Source organism: Ambystoma mexicanum, chromosome 4p (genome assembly GCF_040938575.1).
Source record: "Ambystoma mexicanum isolate Mex_15411 chromosome 4p, UKY_AmexF1_1, whole genome shotgun sequence".
Lineage (NCBI taxonomy): Eukaryota > Metazoa > Chordata > Amphibia > Caudata > Ambystomatidae > Ambystoma > Ambystoma mexicanum.
The window spans coordinates 1,164,277,617-1,164,294,318 of NC_090927.1; the positions used below are offsets into that span (position 1 = coordinate 1,164,277,617).

Sequence of the window (16,702 nt, forward strand, 5' to 3'; positions counted from 1 at the left end):
CCCTTCACCCAGGTGATCCTCCCACACTGGTCCACCCCCAGGAACTGGATCCAAAAGCGATGGCTGTATCCTGCCCACCTGAATGACAAGTCCCAGAGGATTAGCAGGCGAGACACCTTTTGGTTTCTCACAGAGACCCTTGGCCCCAGTTGGGGTGTCCCATAAGCAACCTATCTCCTATGCAAGCAACCTTGCATAGTTCATTTTTGGCCCCACAGGTTGGTAGCCGAGATCTATCTTTTTGGGAATAAGCATGCTACCCTCTCCTAACCAAGTGGACACAACTGGGTTTTTATCCTCAAGGATACTGGCCCTAGACATTTGGAATTTTTCTGGAAACCCGTAACTGGTACAGTCATGACTTCAGAGAACTGAAAAGACTATTTCGAGTAAATCTTTACCTACCTGTAAAAGGCACAATTCTTGTTACCTTAACCAATGGTTTTCTTAAACATCTGTGTATGAACAATCTCTTATCGGATGTCATGCTGTATCTGAAGTTACGCCATTCCCCTCCTAAGAGTTGACTGTGGCTGCCACCCATTGCTTAAACTAGGTGAGTGAGGGAAAGTTGCAGAAAACATAGTTGCCTGGCTGTGGGTCAATCTCTTGTATACCCTCAAGCCAGGAGAAAACATCCTAACAGAATGTGCCACTTCCTGCAAATCTGTAAAGACTGTGATGTTGTTCAATCCTTCCCCTTAAATGATTTAACATCGTCTGATCTGTATTCTTCACTTAAGTTTTGTAGAACAGGTTGCTCAAATACAACTTTTACATTGTCTTTTGTTTATTTTTATGAGATGAAGAGTAATAGTACTTGTCAATGGCATAAGGGTGAATGATAACAAATGTACAATTGTTTGAACATCAGTTTTCTTTTTGATTTAAAAACGCTTTGCAGATAAATTAATTTATTCAAGTAAACATGCTTCCCGTTGATAACAAAATAGCTGCATGGCTTATCTGTTGCAATAAGAATCCATGTCTTAGTAAACGATGAAATGCTCTGGGATCAGAGCGAACAAAGCCTGATACTTACTGATCAATCACTGTCAGTGACAAGCGCAGGTGGACCATATTTACTGAATGAAGCTAGAGATTGAACCGGGACAATTGTAGAACAAACATAGAACAAACAAATCATAGGAGAGTCTAACAAAAAGTGATAAAAAGCACAAACAAAGGTGTAATGAGCAGCCAGAAGCTGGGAAAAGACATCAATGGAAGAAAGAAATGTCCCCATGACCCTCACCGCAGGATGTTCAAAGAACACTGGGCTGAGATGGCTCCATAGTGCAGCCTAACAAGCTTGGTAGCTGTTGTTTTAGTAGAATTTGGTCCTGCCAACCTGAGAAAGGCTGGTGCAAAATATTGTACCACTTTTCAAATGTGCTTTGGTGTGGTCTTCAATAAGCACCATAAATGTTGGAAACAACCTATTAGGGAGTTTATCTAGAGTCCACCTGTGGTAGAAATTTACAAAACCGTCCCTTTGGTATACTGTGCTCCAACTTCTAGTATAGGCCTGTATCACTCAAGGTTTTGGTGGTGTGGCAGAGAAGCATGTTATGGAGATGTATCATGTTTATGATTCATCCTCCCTCCCAGTGAGACCTCCAGCACTCTCTGCTGGAATTCTGGACCTTTTTATGTCAATCTTGAATGAGTGGAGCCTTTTTCCACTAATTCGTTCTTGTGGGCTCTGTCTTTTGGAACTCTATTCTTTGTATTCTACCTCTACTATGGAGTGTGTCTGCTCCATAGCTCTTAAATGCATCTGTGTTTACTACTGCAGCACACAGCTCCTTATGGGCAGTGTTGCTGGGGACCATTATGGCCCTTCTTTAAGATTCTGTTTTTTATATCCTCAAGTAACTACAGTTCTTAAGGGTAGAGAGATACTGAGTAACTCTCCCAAGACTCTATAATCTGAGAGATTGGCACACCCCACCTTCAGTGGAGTGCCAAAGGGATACCTAGTATCCCCCTTCTCACGGCTCCTGTCACGTTTTTGTCACATAGACAATCTCGTAGTTATAGCTGGTGGCATTGGACGTGTTCTACGAACTATTGTGTAGTTTCTATACCGCAGCCTATGTCCATAGCCTCAGTAGTAAGCACACAATAGGAGCACCAAGTACCAATTTGGGGCCTCCCTTCTTTTTTCACCATTACTAGCATGGTTGTTCTTTGTTAGCTCTTCTCCTACCATTCTGGTAGGTGTGTGTGTTTTGCCTTTGGTGGGAACCCTTGGGTGTCCCTGCCTAGGCTCCCGAGTGTCTGGGCAGGCAGGAAGTGGGAAGGAAGTGGTAGAGGAGTTTTCCACCCCCTGTCCTTTGTCTGCCAGAGTGCCTGAATAAGACCAGCTCCCACACAGGGTCTGGCTGTCCTGGTTGGACAGCCAAACGCCTCTTTCTGTAAAATGCTGAGAGAGATTGAAGAGGAGTGTGTGCTGGAACTGTATAAAAGGTAAGGCTTCTGAAGTGAAAAGCAAGTCGACCACTGAAAGCTGAAGTAACCAAAGAAGATGAGCAGAGACTCCTGCAGACGCTTTGCAACACCGTGAAACGACCACTGCTGTCCTGACCCCGTTTTCTGTGTGTCAGAGGAGCTCAGAAGAGAATGACTCCTTCCCTTTGGCTGGTTAGTACAAACAGTCCCAAAACGAACTTTGAATTGAGCCATCTCGCAAGGTCCTAGGAGTTTCCAGAACTCCGGAACCCCAATACAAGGAGACTTGCTGCCCATTTTGAGTGCATGGTCATGGAAAGGCTGAATCTGTCCAAATCTGTGCCAAGCCCATAACAACACTCCAGAGATTAGATCCAACTCACCCAGAACCCCTCATCAGAGTGTGGGACTGCAGGAAGAGAAGAAGATTGAGCGGGCAATCCATATCCCTTGTTGGTGCTGCAGAAAAGGAGCCAAAACCGCAGAGTGAATGAACCAAGAAGTTGCTGAAAGTCGTGCCCAAGGTCCTCCCTCGAGACTGCTGCTGAGAGATCCCGCCATTGTCCTGCCTTCAGTCATCAGACCAAGGAATCCAGAGGCCGGGACCAGAGCTACAACATCGCGGAGCATCCAGCATGAACATTTTCTTGTAACCTAAGGTACTGTGGGGAAAAGGGTATTGCTTACCTGATTCAAAGAAGTCGATCCAGACCGTTTGAGTGCACGTAGAGGTGCCCAGGATAAAACCCCCTCTTACCTCCGACTCAAGCGGCTGCTTGTGTTCCTTCATCAAGTCCTTGAGTCCTCTAAAAGGTCTCCCTTGTTAGTTGTTAACTTGCTGCTTCTTTAACACTAGAAACTGGAAGAAATCCACAGGAACTCTTCGTATTCTGCTGCTTGTCAAGACTTTGACTGCCTTCAGCTACGGTTACGTTTTGGGACTTAAAAGACTTACTGGGCGAAAAAACCCTCTCTAGAACCTTGAATCAGGCTAATGTTACACTAACTAACCATTTTCCTACCTTTAAGTGACTTTACTATATGTGTTTGCAGAGTAAATCCATTACCCTAAGGACTGTAAAAACTGCGGGTGCGCGTAATAAACTATTTGATAACATTGTCTTTTTCTTTGCAATATCAAAATAGCATTTTGTTGAAGTACACATTGAAAAGATACACCAAACACTGTTCCCTCATCAGGTCAGGAGCGCTGCCAGGTCGTTTCTTTTGCTTTTACAGTACCTGACATAAAACAAACTCTTTATGACAACAGTCAGGAAGCCATTATCTTTACAAACCAAGCATTGCCTGTTCATCAATGTACCTGTTTAATGGCTTCTGTGAGGCTAAATGGTGGTCGAGTAATAGGCTTCAACTGGGGCTGAACTGTGGAAAGCCAAGCACGGCACTGCAGCAGGGTGTCCTGGTGACTCACATGCTTCTGGAGTTCATTCTCCAAACTCTGATAAACCTAGAACAAAGAGATATAATATACAGAAAATTCACAAATCTACTACAAATGAGGGAGTCAAGCTTTAATGCAAAGTGGCAGAATCAGAGTCTGTCCTACAGTATGCATAGTATGTTGAGTATGTTTACTGCAATGTGCTGTATTATAATTGTATTATAAGTGGAAGACACTACCAGCGGAAGGTTCTTAGTTTCACGTTATAGATACAAATCAATTACTTTTGTTTAACACCCTTTGTGGGTGCTGCAGCCAATCAGGTTGCTCCAAACCCGGTGCTGCTATTTTCTCTCTTCCCCTGCCTCCTGCCTCCAATTCCAGCCACTGACCACCTCCACCCCCCTCTTTCCTTACCTGAAGAGGGCTCCTCCACCCAGGCCACACCATTCAAGTCATGTAAATGGAAGAGGGGCTCCAAGAGGAAACCTGCCTTCCATGACAATCCTGACTCTCCCCGGCCGCTGCTGCAAACGAAGGTAGCACAGCCGTTTTTTGTTTCTTTTCAATTGCTATTAGCACCTCAAGGGTTTGCATCAGGGTGCTAATAGCAATAATAACATGCTCTAGGGCTTCACTGGCCCGGTAACGGAATCAGAGCCCAGTGTTAAGGCCCAAGCGAAACTTAGGCCCCAGGCTGCTACCAGCCAGTGAAGCCCCCAGAACATGTTATTATTGCTTAAATATTTATTTACCTGCTAAAGTGTTTATTAGGTTGCACATGTTTGTGCTTGCAAATATCTATCAAAATTTACAAATGTTTAAGTCAGAACATTAACCTCCCATAATTGCCTTGCATTCATGGTGTTGGGAGTTTTCCCCTGTGTAGGCTCTACAGACTACTGATATATGTCAGACAGACATTTATCTCAGTGGAGTGGGTGGAAAGGAATACAATACTTTAATAAGTGGACTAAAGGACTGCCCATGCACAGAGGTACATTTTGCATAATTTATATCTAGTCACGTCTTTATGTGCTTGGAAAGGCAAGATAAAATGTGCTCACTCAATGGGAATAGGACTTTTGATTGGAGATATTCATGCATCTTTATAAGAACAGTCAAGTCTTCAGCTACCCAGCACTCAGAAAGGTCGTTCTGGATCCTCTGCACGGATTGTCAAGAGCTCAGTGAATTTAAGTATCAGGTGTATATGACTGGAGCTCTGAGATGCTCTGATAAAGTAGGGGTGATAGACAGCAGGAGCAGAGGCCTGATGTTACAGTGGTGTTGGTCAACAGCTGCAGATGGATCCCCGCTGGGAGCCAATGAAAATTAAGGTTAGTGTATGCATTTCATAAGCCTCTAGGCATCTTGTAAGATAAGTGCTGAAAGTATAGTATAATACAGACCAGTCTGGGCTGATGGAGTCACACTGTCAATGGTGGAATTTTCAGCACCAGAACTCCTGTAATGGCACTCCAGGTGAGGTAGGAACTCCCTGGAGTGCAGGCACTTTGGGTGTTTGTTTTGGTTCATAGTGTTATCTTGGCCAGTTGCAGGTGTCAGACTCTGTCAGCTCACAGTGTGTCTCGGTTCCAGTGATCTCGGCTTAACAGCACTGGTTTCACTTGGGGAGCAGGCAAGCAAGGGTTCTTGTGGTAAGTGGGTTCAGGCCTTCTGGCAATGTTGGTGTCACCAAATTAAGGGCAGTGAGGACTGTTGTTGGTCTCACTGGTAGAAGTAAGCGATCATTTACAAACCTGTTTTATTTAGTTATGGCCATTGCTGCCACCCTGGACCTCCAAGATCAGAAGATCCTGGACCATATATGGACAAATGGTATCCCATTCACGCTCACATAAGAACAATGTGTTTTCTGTCTGCACCCCTAAAGGCCTACATACAAAAGGAAAACAAACATAAGGCTACCTCCTGTTAGTAGGACTGTAGGGGCACAGCCTAGACGGCATCGGGAAGAGTGCACTGGAGAACAGCAGGCAAGGGGTGAGAAGATGGGCTGGATTGGGGTCCACACAGCTGTGAGGGGTGCAGGAGTGACCCTGCCAAAAAGGAACGGTGAGAGGGGCGGTAACAAAAGACCAACCTAGCAGGTGCAACTTTTTTGACCTGGAATCTGCAAGGTCGGTCTTTTGTTAGCGGCATTCAGACCCGAACCAACCAATGGATTGTACACATTTCTGTGTCTTTAAATTGGCGCTAAGACAAGTCTCTGTGCCCACTCTCTTTTCTTTAAGATAATCCTCAGTTTCCCTACCCTTTTCTTGGTTTACCATGTCCCTTTCTTTTTTCTTATCTGTTTTCTTGCACCCTGAAAAAAAATCAATATCCCTGCACCGATGCTCTGACGCCAAAATACATACATGTCTTAACACTGAGGCACTGCCAAGCCATGTTTTTACACGGGATTGCCAGCAAGCACAACCCGTGTTACTACAGGATTCTAGCACCTAAAACCATGAAACAGGTGCTGCCTTGCATCACAGCAAGCTGTGCAAGGTTCTCCTGCTTTTGGAAAACATGTTACAGGGTGTATGGTATAGGATGTATTTTGACCCGAGGCACTTCAGTTATGGGCACCAACAGTGTTTGTGCCTCTGATGAGTTCTTGATTGGGATTGAGAATCAAACAAATTAGAAGCACACAGGCACCACGTGGGAGTAATACTTGACAAGAAAGTGCTCGACAGACATATGTGTATTGATTGTGTCGATTCTTCTTGGTGTGTTCTGAATCTAGAGAAACATATTTTGTTACTTGTTCCTAACAAATAACCCGCAGTTGCTCTTAGTGGCATTAAAATCTGAATTTACGCTATCTTCTAGATGAAGAATTATTTTTTAATGCATTGATGAACAACTCCTTTTCACATAAAAACACATTCAGCAGTCTAACCATATAGGTAGCATCATTTCAGTCACTATAAATCCAAACCTCTGGAGTCAGTACCATCTTCGGGTGGTTTAAAACAAGTTCATGAACATTAAATCATTGCTTACTCTTTGAGCTGTGCTGCAGATGGCAGAATAGCTGTCTCTTGTCCCCTGCAGGTGACCTTGAATGTTTTGCTTGAACCTGGCTTGTAGATGTTCTGGGCACTCAGTGATCAAGCGGTCACCCTTACCTCGGAGGCTATTTAGGCGATCTTCAAATCCAGCAATCTCCTCCATCATTGCCTGAAACAATCAAAGAAAATATATCACTTGGACTGTTTCCCCAATAATTAATTTATTTTTCTTTGAGGCTGTCATTCATTGGTAACTTTGATATTTTGTGTCACAACTTCCAGACGAGATTCTCACTAGGCATCCACACTACCTGAAAGATAAATTGCTTTTCTCTAATTGCTCATCCCAAATTATTTATGTTGCAACTGGCTTACAATATTTTGAATTATGCATATTATTTTAGGAGTGCATGTCAGAATCTACATTTAAAGCAGCGACCTCTGGGAGAACTGCAGAGGCCATTGAGGTATTAGGTTGGTCCATGGAATGAAGATCACCAGTGTCCCCTAACTAGCCCCGGAGAATTGATTACTAAGGAAAATGTCAGTGGTATGTACTGCACAACCCATATGATGTCAGAGGAGAAGGACGATGACCAAGAGACCAGAGAGGAGTGTGCAGCGGGTGGAGGAGGACTTGGAGTAGACTTCTGGCATGTTTGGAAAGAGTGAAGGTAAGGTGTTGTGTACTGAGAGAGTGGTACAAATGTTTGTTGTATGCTTGGTGAGTGTTTGAAGCTACTTGAAGAAGTAGATCAGGAGAGAGAAAGGGAATTGATTGTGTTTGAAAGCAGGAGAGAGAGAGAACGAGAGACAGAGAGAGAGAGAGAAAAATAAATTTTAAAAAAGGCAAGTAAGAACAACATCCAAGAAGCCTTCTTCTTACGGCTCTTTTTCCTAACTACAGCAATTAAGGAGACAAGACCATCTTTACAGTCACTAATCAGGATCACTAAATACATAATGAAGAGGCATTTTGAAGCCATGAGTGACTAGCAAGGTTCTGCTAATTTTGAATAAACGAAGATCTTTTTATCTTCCTCAATATTGATTTAAATCCACGAAGAGGAGAATTTACCTCTCAAAAAACTGAATTTTTAAAAAGTTGTGAAGTTTGTACTTTCATAGGGCGGAAATCTATTTTCGACGCTCCTCTCTCTGATTCGTCTTTTCACAATTATTAAATGAGCTGAAAACCGAAATAGTCACGAACATCCCAGAAGGATTCGACACAAGTTCATTATATCTATATTGTTCTCCCTGTCCTGAAGACGGCTACACTAGCAAAGACATACATTTGGTGATTTTGCCTGATCTCTTATTTTGCCTTCAGCACGAAACATATGTCGACCATCACTACAGCTTGAGATTTCCGAAAAGCTTTCTCTTGACAGAGTGTTGTCCTTTGAACAGTATTGCTCTGCTTTCTTTTATGTAAAGAACTGTATCATGCAAAATACACATATGCATGTACTAACCCTACTTTTTTTAAAAACGTTAGAAATGTTTTAATACTATTTGTATTGAGGTCAGCATCTCTAATTAACTTTTTGAAATAATCGTGTCAGATTGTTTCAGTTCTTTTTATATTATGAGGTTTATTGATAATTGAACAAAACAAAAAGATTCTTTCACATTGTGGTTTGGATAATTGTGGTTCATAATGCTGGCTTAACACCTGTATTACTTTTTGGGTACTAGGAATGTTTTCCTTAAAACATAGGCTATTGTTTAACCTATATCTTATGATATGACATTGACTTGTGAAGTTACACCCACCTTAAAATTTCGAAATCAAGAGGTCGGGTAATTGCCTTTCTTGTTCTTTTCTTTTGAAGGGACACATGATGCACCATTGATCCAAAATGGTTCCTGCCTTTTTTTGCCAACTCATGATGGTCTGTTCTTTCTTGTTCCTTCTTCTGCCATACAGGGTGGGAGAGGTCCTTGTTTGTCTCCGGGATCCCTTTGTGGAGCCCACCTCCCGAAGGCGCCAGTGTGTCTGGGAAGACAGGAAACTGGGAGGGCAAAGACACTCCTCAGGTCTTTGTCCTCCAGTGTTACTGCATGGATCGAGTTCAAACTGTGTGCCTGGCTTACCGTTGGGGAGAGCCCCCACCCAAAGTTTGAAGCCAGAGTCAACCATTAGAAGATCTATTCCAAAGAGGAGAAGGAGGACATCTGCAGCAACCACCAGTCACCGCGAGAGCCATCTGAGTGACCGCTGCTGCTTCAGCCCTCTTTTCCAAGCGACAAGGAGGCTTCGGACCGGACAACTTCCTCCCATAGACTGATGAAACCAACCATTCTGAAGACGACCTGCATTTTGGGACATCTCTCAACGAGCTGTGACCTTCTCCGGCTGCAATTCACCAATACCCCGGAACCTGCGGCCATTGTGCGGTGCATCGCCTTCCAAAGATTGAATCCTCCCAAAACTTTGGTGAACTCCTTCAGGGCCTCCAGAGGCAAGATTCCGTTCACTGAAGTCCCCTCTTCGAAGTGCTGTACCGAGAGAGCAAGCCGATTCGACCAGGCGATATCCGTTCTTCAAGGGCTCCAAAACCACAGAACCAAGAAGAATCCATTGCTGGGAGTCCATCCACTCGACTGCTACTGCGAGATCCATTTCAGTGTCCCAACGTCCATCTGCCTGACCAAGAATCCAGTGGCTGGGTCTGCTGCTGCTGCATTGCGGGGATATCGTGCTGCAACCTCTTCTTCATGTTTAAGGTACTGTGGAACTCCTAGTAAAACTTACCTGGAGTTGCTGATCGGCTTCTGTGTTGCTAGAGTGCTGATTCGTGTTTGTGGGCGTTTGCCGATACATGTTCGTCCAGGCCGAACGCCTATGTGCCTACAGGGACCCTTCTCTGAAGTCCCTGAACTCTTTTTCCCAACAAAGAGTGTTACTTACTTGCTACACGTCTTCTTCTGGAACTCTTGACTTTATACAGCTGGTGCCTTGCTTGTTTTGCCCCCGAATCTGACTCTGAGACACTCAGGCTTCAGAAAGTCCATCCCTATTTAGGACTAAGGTCACTGTGAGTTTAAAGCAAATCTTACCTGCTCTGTGTTGGTTTTGATTCATAATGCTTTTCTTGAAATAGTGATTCCAAGTAGTGATCATCAAATGCTTATACTTATCCTGAATTGCTTCCAACTAATCTAAAAAGTGAGTATTTTACCTACCAGTATTATCCTTCTGTGATTTATGGTTGATGAATACTTTTGCTAACCTGAAGTAACATTTTCCCTCACTTAAGGTTTACTATTGAATTGAGTTACAACTGTAAAAGTCCTATTGTATATATGTATACATTTTATCTTACTTCCTTGAACTAATAAGTGAACTTAAAATTGCCTAGTATGTGTAATAAATAACAATATGTATATATAACTGCAAGTGTGTAAGTGTCTTCTTGAGTGTTTGTGTGCTCAAAGGTCTTTGTACTCTACTATAGCCCTTCTCCCTCCTAGACTAAGCCTGGCTGCTCAGGCACAGCTACCAAACCTTTTGGGTAGTTCAGGTCTATACTAAGAGGAGAGTCTTCTACAGTTCTACCATAGGTGGACTTTAGTAAAACTCCAAAACAACGCCACAAATCTCAGATTTGCTGTTGCGGCAAAAAGAGGTTTAGGGTGACATATAGGTAAGAATAGTAGCTATATGGTGCCCTAAATACCATAACAAAATCAATTTCCTTTCAGCGCAATATAATATATGTAATAAAATCAATAAATATATTATTTAATGATTACATTTAGGCTCCTTTTAAGATGCCCTTATCGCCATGAAGCCTCAAAGCACATGGCAAGGAGAAAACCGAATGGAGGAAATGGGTTGGGAGAAGAGGCAGGGCTTTAAACTGTCAAAACTGGTAGAGGTTGGTGACATAGATGTTCGATATATGGTTTACATGTATTGTGTATTTATTATGCGCCTATACACAATGTGTTTCGAGGCCAAAAAGACAAGATGGTGGGGGTACAGGGAGGGCAAAAAAAACAATCCTACTAGGCATTGTGATCATGCAAGTGCAGTAATGAGAAGTGCAGGGGACAGGGGAGTTTGTTTGTTTTGTTTGTTTTATTATTTATAATGCGCGAGAGTACCCGGGGGTATCAGGGTGCAGCATTTGCAAGAAATTTCAAAGCTTGGTTACAATACACAGAAAATATACATGATTACAAAATACAAAATAGGTGCAAAGAGTTATACACAAATCAGCAGTCATATTATAGGACCATAATGTACAAGTAAGCAAGAGGGCGCACGTGGTTACAAAGTGTGCAGGTAACGCAGGGCATTTTATTGTCTGAGTGGGACCAGTTTCAGCCAAGAAACCACCATGGATCGGAAGTTCTGGTAGGGTAGGTCTGCTCTGAGGTTAGGAGGCAACGAGTTCCAGAGCTTGGCAGCTTTTACCGGGAAACTGTTGCCCCCTATAGTTGCCCTTTTGTAGTGGGGAACAGATAAACAGTCTTTGTATATAGTTCTAATGGGTCTTAAGGAGGGTTGTCTGTGGAATCTGTTAATCAAGTAGATGGGGGGCAGAGTTATTAAGGGACTTGTGGGTGAGTGATACTGTTTTTAAGAGAATTTTGTCTCTAGTGGGGAGCCAGTTGTTCTGTTGGCTGAATCCTGTAATGTGCTCTCTTCTGGAAATGGCCAGAGCTGCTCTGAGAGCGTTGTTCTGGAGGGTTTGCAATTTGCTGGTGGTGGCCTTGGTGGACCCCAAGTACATGGCATTGCAATAGTCAAGTCGAGACAATATGAGGGTTCTGGCAAGTGTCAGGCAGCTAGAATCCGATACTAAGGGTCTGGCTGGCTGCGCGGGTTAATTTACACGTGTAAGCCGTGGAGGATGCAAGAGAGCTCACTTGTCTTTTAAGGGAAAAAGTGGAGTCTAGGTAGAAACCCAGTGTTTTGACCTCCAGTCCGACTTTGATATTGTTCCTGTCAATCATGAAGGAGTTATAGGCCGGGCCAAGTTTCTTTATGCTGAATGTAGTGCCTAAGTTGATGAGCTCTGTTTTATCATCATTCAGGCATAGTCCATTGGTGGCCATCCATGCCTGGATGATGATGTACACCCTATTTAGCAAGGCCACATCCTTTTCATAATCTCCTGAAAGCGGAAGGAGGATCTGGGTATCATCTGCATAGTTAGTGTAGGTGATACCAAGATGATCCAAATCATCGAAAAGGGGCTTGGTAAATATGTTGTATAGTGTGGGGGAGACACAGGAGCCCTGAGGAACACCGCAGGTGATGGGTATAGGGTCAGCTGCCGCTGTGGTAGAAAAGACCCTCATGGTCATACCGTTAAGGAAGGATGTGATCCAGGTGATGGCTTCAGTGGAAAAGTGAGCTGAAGTGTGGAGGTGTGAGCATAGGACAGAGTGGTCGACCAAATCAAAAGCTGTAGATAGATCGAGGAGGAGGAGTAGGGCCGCTTGTCTGTTGTCTCTGAGCAGATCAATCTGAGCTTTCAGGTCAATGAGAGCAGTTTCGGTCACATGTTGGGGACAGAATCCAGATTGTCTCGATCGTAGTAGGTTGTGTTCTTCCAGGTGCTTCTGTATTTGTACATAGGCAACCTTGTACAGAATTTTTAGTAAAAAGGAAACAGTCGTTATTGGGCGGTAATTTGTGGGTATGGCTGGGTCAAGTGTGGGTTTTTTCAGTAGTGGGAGTACCCAAGATTGTTTTAGATTAGTAGGTATAGATCCAGTAGCGAAAGAGGCATTTATTAATTTTGTGATAAAAGGTGAGAGATAACGGGCAGCATCTTTAATGAGCTGTGCAGGGCATAGGTCTCCCTGGCAGTTAGATGGTTTCAGAGACAGGATAATTTTTTCAACTTCCAAAGTATTGACTTTAGAGAACTGGAAGCGGGTGGGTTTGTGGACATAAGCTTCTCTGACATTTTTGAGTTGAGGGTGTCATTCAATGTGGCTGTTTTGCTGGAGATTTTGCTTTGTAGAGTCATGATCTTATTTGCTAGGGCATTTTGGATTTCAGAGCACCCGTTTTTATCTTTGGTGCACGTGTCAATGGGAGTTATGGGGGTTTCTATTTCTTTAAGGATGGAGAAGAGTTCTTTCATGTTGGATTTAGCTTGGGATATGCGAGAGTCAAAGGAGACTCATTTGGCCAGGTAGATTTCTTTTTTGTAGAGTGCTTTTGTGGAGTGGGGGGGGGAGTGCCGGTCAGGATGGAAGGACCCGTGAGAAAAGCGAGTACCAGGGGAGGCCTGTAGGACAGAGCCAGGGGAAAGCAGAGAGTGCAGGGAAAGGAAGGTCCACAAGCTAAGTGTGAGGTAAGGGGCTGGAAGGGCTACAAGGGGGCAGGGCCAGCCAGGCTAGTGCTGGGGGAGGGGCCCAGAAAGGCAAGTACAGGTTGGGGGTTGGAGGGTCAGGGGAGATCAAGTGCAGGGGAAGACTGGACTAGGGGGGCCTGGTGGCCTGTATGACTCTGAAGGAACCAGGCAGCCAGTCAAGGGCAAACTGGACATTAGCAGGGAAGGGAGAGAGGGAAGGAAGAAGAGAAAAGGAAGCTTTCAGAACTTAAGGAGTAAGGGTCAAGTCTGAGAGGGGCAGGGAGTCCATTCCAGAGGGAGGCACCTGTGGAGTAGAGAGATCTACCCCTCACTCTCTGCTTGGAAAAACACCTGATCTGCAGAGAGATAGAGCTAGACGACCGAACAGCTCTAGCAGGGAGAGAGAGTTGGATGAAGTGGAGTCCCAGGCCCCAGACAGCCTTGTGAGTCATGCAGGGGGTCTTAAATCCTCGCAGCAACCGGGAGTCAGTGAAGAGATCTTTAGGGCTGTAGAGATGCGATCTCTGGGCTTAAGGCCAAGGATTAGTCTTGCAGTCCTGGTCTGGATTAGTTGCAGGGGACGAAGGGAGGAGTTATGCATATTGAGGAAGAGGCTGTTGCAGTAGTCTGGCTTGGAGAGGATCAGAGCTCTGGAGACATTGAGTTAAGCTACATGTGCAAAGTAGCTTTGTGATATGTGTACTAAATAAATAATAGACATATGACACTCTTAAAGCTTATGTATAATTTATCTTATAAATATGTTACACATACTAATGTGTGTGTGTACATACCACATGTGCATTGCCCAGGAAATAGCACATCAGCATGTCCCGTTACCACAAAACAATGATGTGCGCTGTGCCTTTAAACAGTTGTAGTGCACTGTTACTCCCCATCACTGGATACAGTTCGAGGCAATCTGTTTTCTGTTTCTAGCATTTGCCCTGGTACTTAAGGCATGGATACCACCAATCCCTGATCTTTAGCTTTCAAACACTGGATTGCTGTTAGTCACCCCCCACCCCCATAAATGACTGTATGTGACTTTAACAATTTGTTATTGAAGATATCCTACCTTATGATTGGCAAGCTGTTGAGTTATTGTTTCCATGTCTGAGCTTTTCATGAGGTCGGGGGTCACGAGTCGGCTGGACATCTGCAGCAGCCATTTCTCTGCTTCTTGCAGCTCAGTGTTGTAATCTTCATGCTCTTTTACTTGCACCTCCAGGATCCCAACATATGCCTGGATGAATCAGTATAAGCCATTAGCATGCCCCAAATAGGGCAGGGATCTGCAACCTTTGCATTCGCAGATATTTTGGCCTTCAACTGCAATCAGCCCTAGTCAGCACAGTCTACAGTGAGCGATCATTGGTGAGTCAAAAACATCTGGAGATCCACAGATTGTCGAGCCCGTTGATAAGTTATCTAGTGTGGTGGGCTTTCTCTGGAACATTATTTTCTCTAAACCACCCTGCTGCCTCTGTAAAGGGTCAGTGGGTGGAGTGTACAGTCAAATGCAACACTGGTCTCCTAGAGGCACAGATATGCGTGTGTACTCACTGCACCCTCAGCCTTCTGAACTCAGTTATGGCTCACCCGATACATAAGCACTCCCCGAACTTCAGCAGTACTTTAAAGTCATGTAGGATTTTAATACGTATGTGCATGTAATATGCTCATCATTTCCTTATGACACGTGAGTTCTCATATCAAAAATCCCTTGTACTAAGAACATTACGTCACTGCTTGCCTGTAATAAGTGATTCCAAGTAGATTGTGAGGTCAGGGGACACGCCTCAGAAGATGGAATAGATGGAATGTATCATGTCCCTTGTCACCTCATCTAATGTTGCTGCCTAGCTCTGGCAGAGCTGTCAGACTGTCTATTATTATTATTATGATTTTTATTAGCTATGGTACTGATATTAATAGTGCAAGTAGCATTGGTACTATTTGTATTAATAGGAGTATTAATACTGCTAATATTAATACTAGTTACACTTTATCCACCACAACTACAGCAAGAGCCATATTTGGAATATCAACCAAACACAAACATAAATTATGTACAATAGCAATCATGACCGACAGTTGATGCCCGGCTAGATGTCTTGACAGAGACATATCAGAAGAGTGCAGACACACCAGACGTATGATGCTTAGCAGAAAGATAGATGGGCATACAAACATACAACAGACTGAATGATGATAATTATGCGGACTGTGATGCAATATGGCACAGAAATATGCAATGAGCATTTGAAAAAGTGATCATGGGGTATTCTTCAAAACAAATGAAAAACTTAGATACACACAAAGAAGACAATGCAAGTTTAACAGGTTCCAACTACATCACATTCTTTCAAAACCATCACATACGTTCATCTTTAGACTGGAATGTGTTTACCTTTGCTGAATTGCAGAGTGCCTGGTAATCGGCCTGCAGCTTCTGGATCTTGTTGCCCACTGCAGCATCATGAACTAGTTCAAGGAGGGCTTGTCCCTTTTCATTTACCAGCTTTATGGAAGGCTCGTGAGATAGAACGGTCTGCTGAATCGACTTCAAATGAAAGCAGCATAATTATTAGTTATATGTGTAATTGTGTATGAAATACAAGTGACCACACAGTCGAACAAGACTTTCAGAATTCATATGCATCAAACATGTCTTTATCTTGTTAATGTCAGGGCCTCTCCATTTAGAATATGTTCATTGTCAAATAACTGTTGACTCCCCATTCTCGTGGTACCGCTGGTTCTGCCCCAAAGTGATTTTACCCTTGCCTTGACTGTGCATGGTTCGCTTCATGGTAAGGAATCACACGGGTGCCTATTATTACCGAATGTATCAATATAGGAGTTTACCTTATGGTGAGCATTTCACCCCCGCACCCGAGGACCCTCTCTTCTCTCACAAGTTAAAGTTATTGGCCTTGGTTTTCCTCTTTTTCATTGTCAACTTTATTTGTGAATTTCATGCCTTCCTCTGTTGTATTTCTAGCCCCGATTTTCTTTCCCTTCCCTTTGCTCTTCTCTACAGAGGTTCAGCGCAGCCTAAGGTAGATACTGCCCAGGGTCAGACTCAGAGGGACCCAAAGAAAAACTGAGACACCTGGTCACTACCGACCTGGATGTCATTAAATGATACGGCTATTGTGAACCAGCTCCTTGCAGGGCTTTTCTCTCATGCTGGAGCCTACACACAATTGCAGTTTTCACAGTGAAGCACCAGCATCTGCTGTGCTGCCAGCAGTAATGGTGCTGTTTAATTAAGATGTTCATCTTTATGATAAATATTCCTGACATGTCAACCCCAGAACATTTCGCTTGGACTTGATAATTATTTGATCTTGTCCCTTGGTGAGTGGTAATCTTTTTCCCCTCTCACATAGTCTTATACTCTTTTTAGGTTTGACCTTTTTATATCACCCTCTAGTGTATGAATCGAGTTATAGAATCATAAAACTTTGGACAGGCCGTAA

The 16,702-nt window shown here is 43.7% G+C and overlaps 1 protein-coding gene across 17 annotated transcripts in view; it reads right to left on the reverse strand.

Annotated features, from left to right (window-relative positions):
- Positions 1 to 16,702, reverse strand: part of SYNE1 (spectrin repeat containing nuclear envelope protein 1) — a 1,651,720-nt gene that overhangs the window by 748,990 nt on the left and 886,028 nt on the right. For all 17 annotated transcript variants that reach the window (XM_069606781.1, XM_069606782.1, XM_069606785.1 and 14 more), the window contains 4 exons: positions 15,628 to 15,780; positions 14,293 to 14,460; positions 6,881 to 7,057; positions 3,779 to 3,925 (listed from right to left, as the gene is read on the reverse strand). In XM_069606781.1, the coding sequence (XP_069462882.1) occupies positions 3,779 to 3,925; positions 6,881 to 7,057; positions 14,293 to 14,460; positions 15,628 to 15,780 (645 nt within the window). The remainder of the gene's footprint in view (positions 1 to 3,778; positions 3,926 to 6,880; positions 7,058 to 14,292; positions 14,461 to 15,627; positions 15,781 to 16,702) is intronic.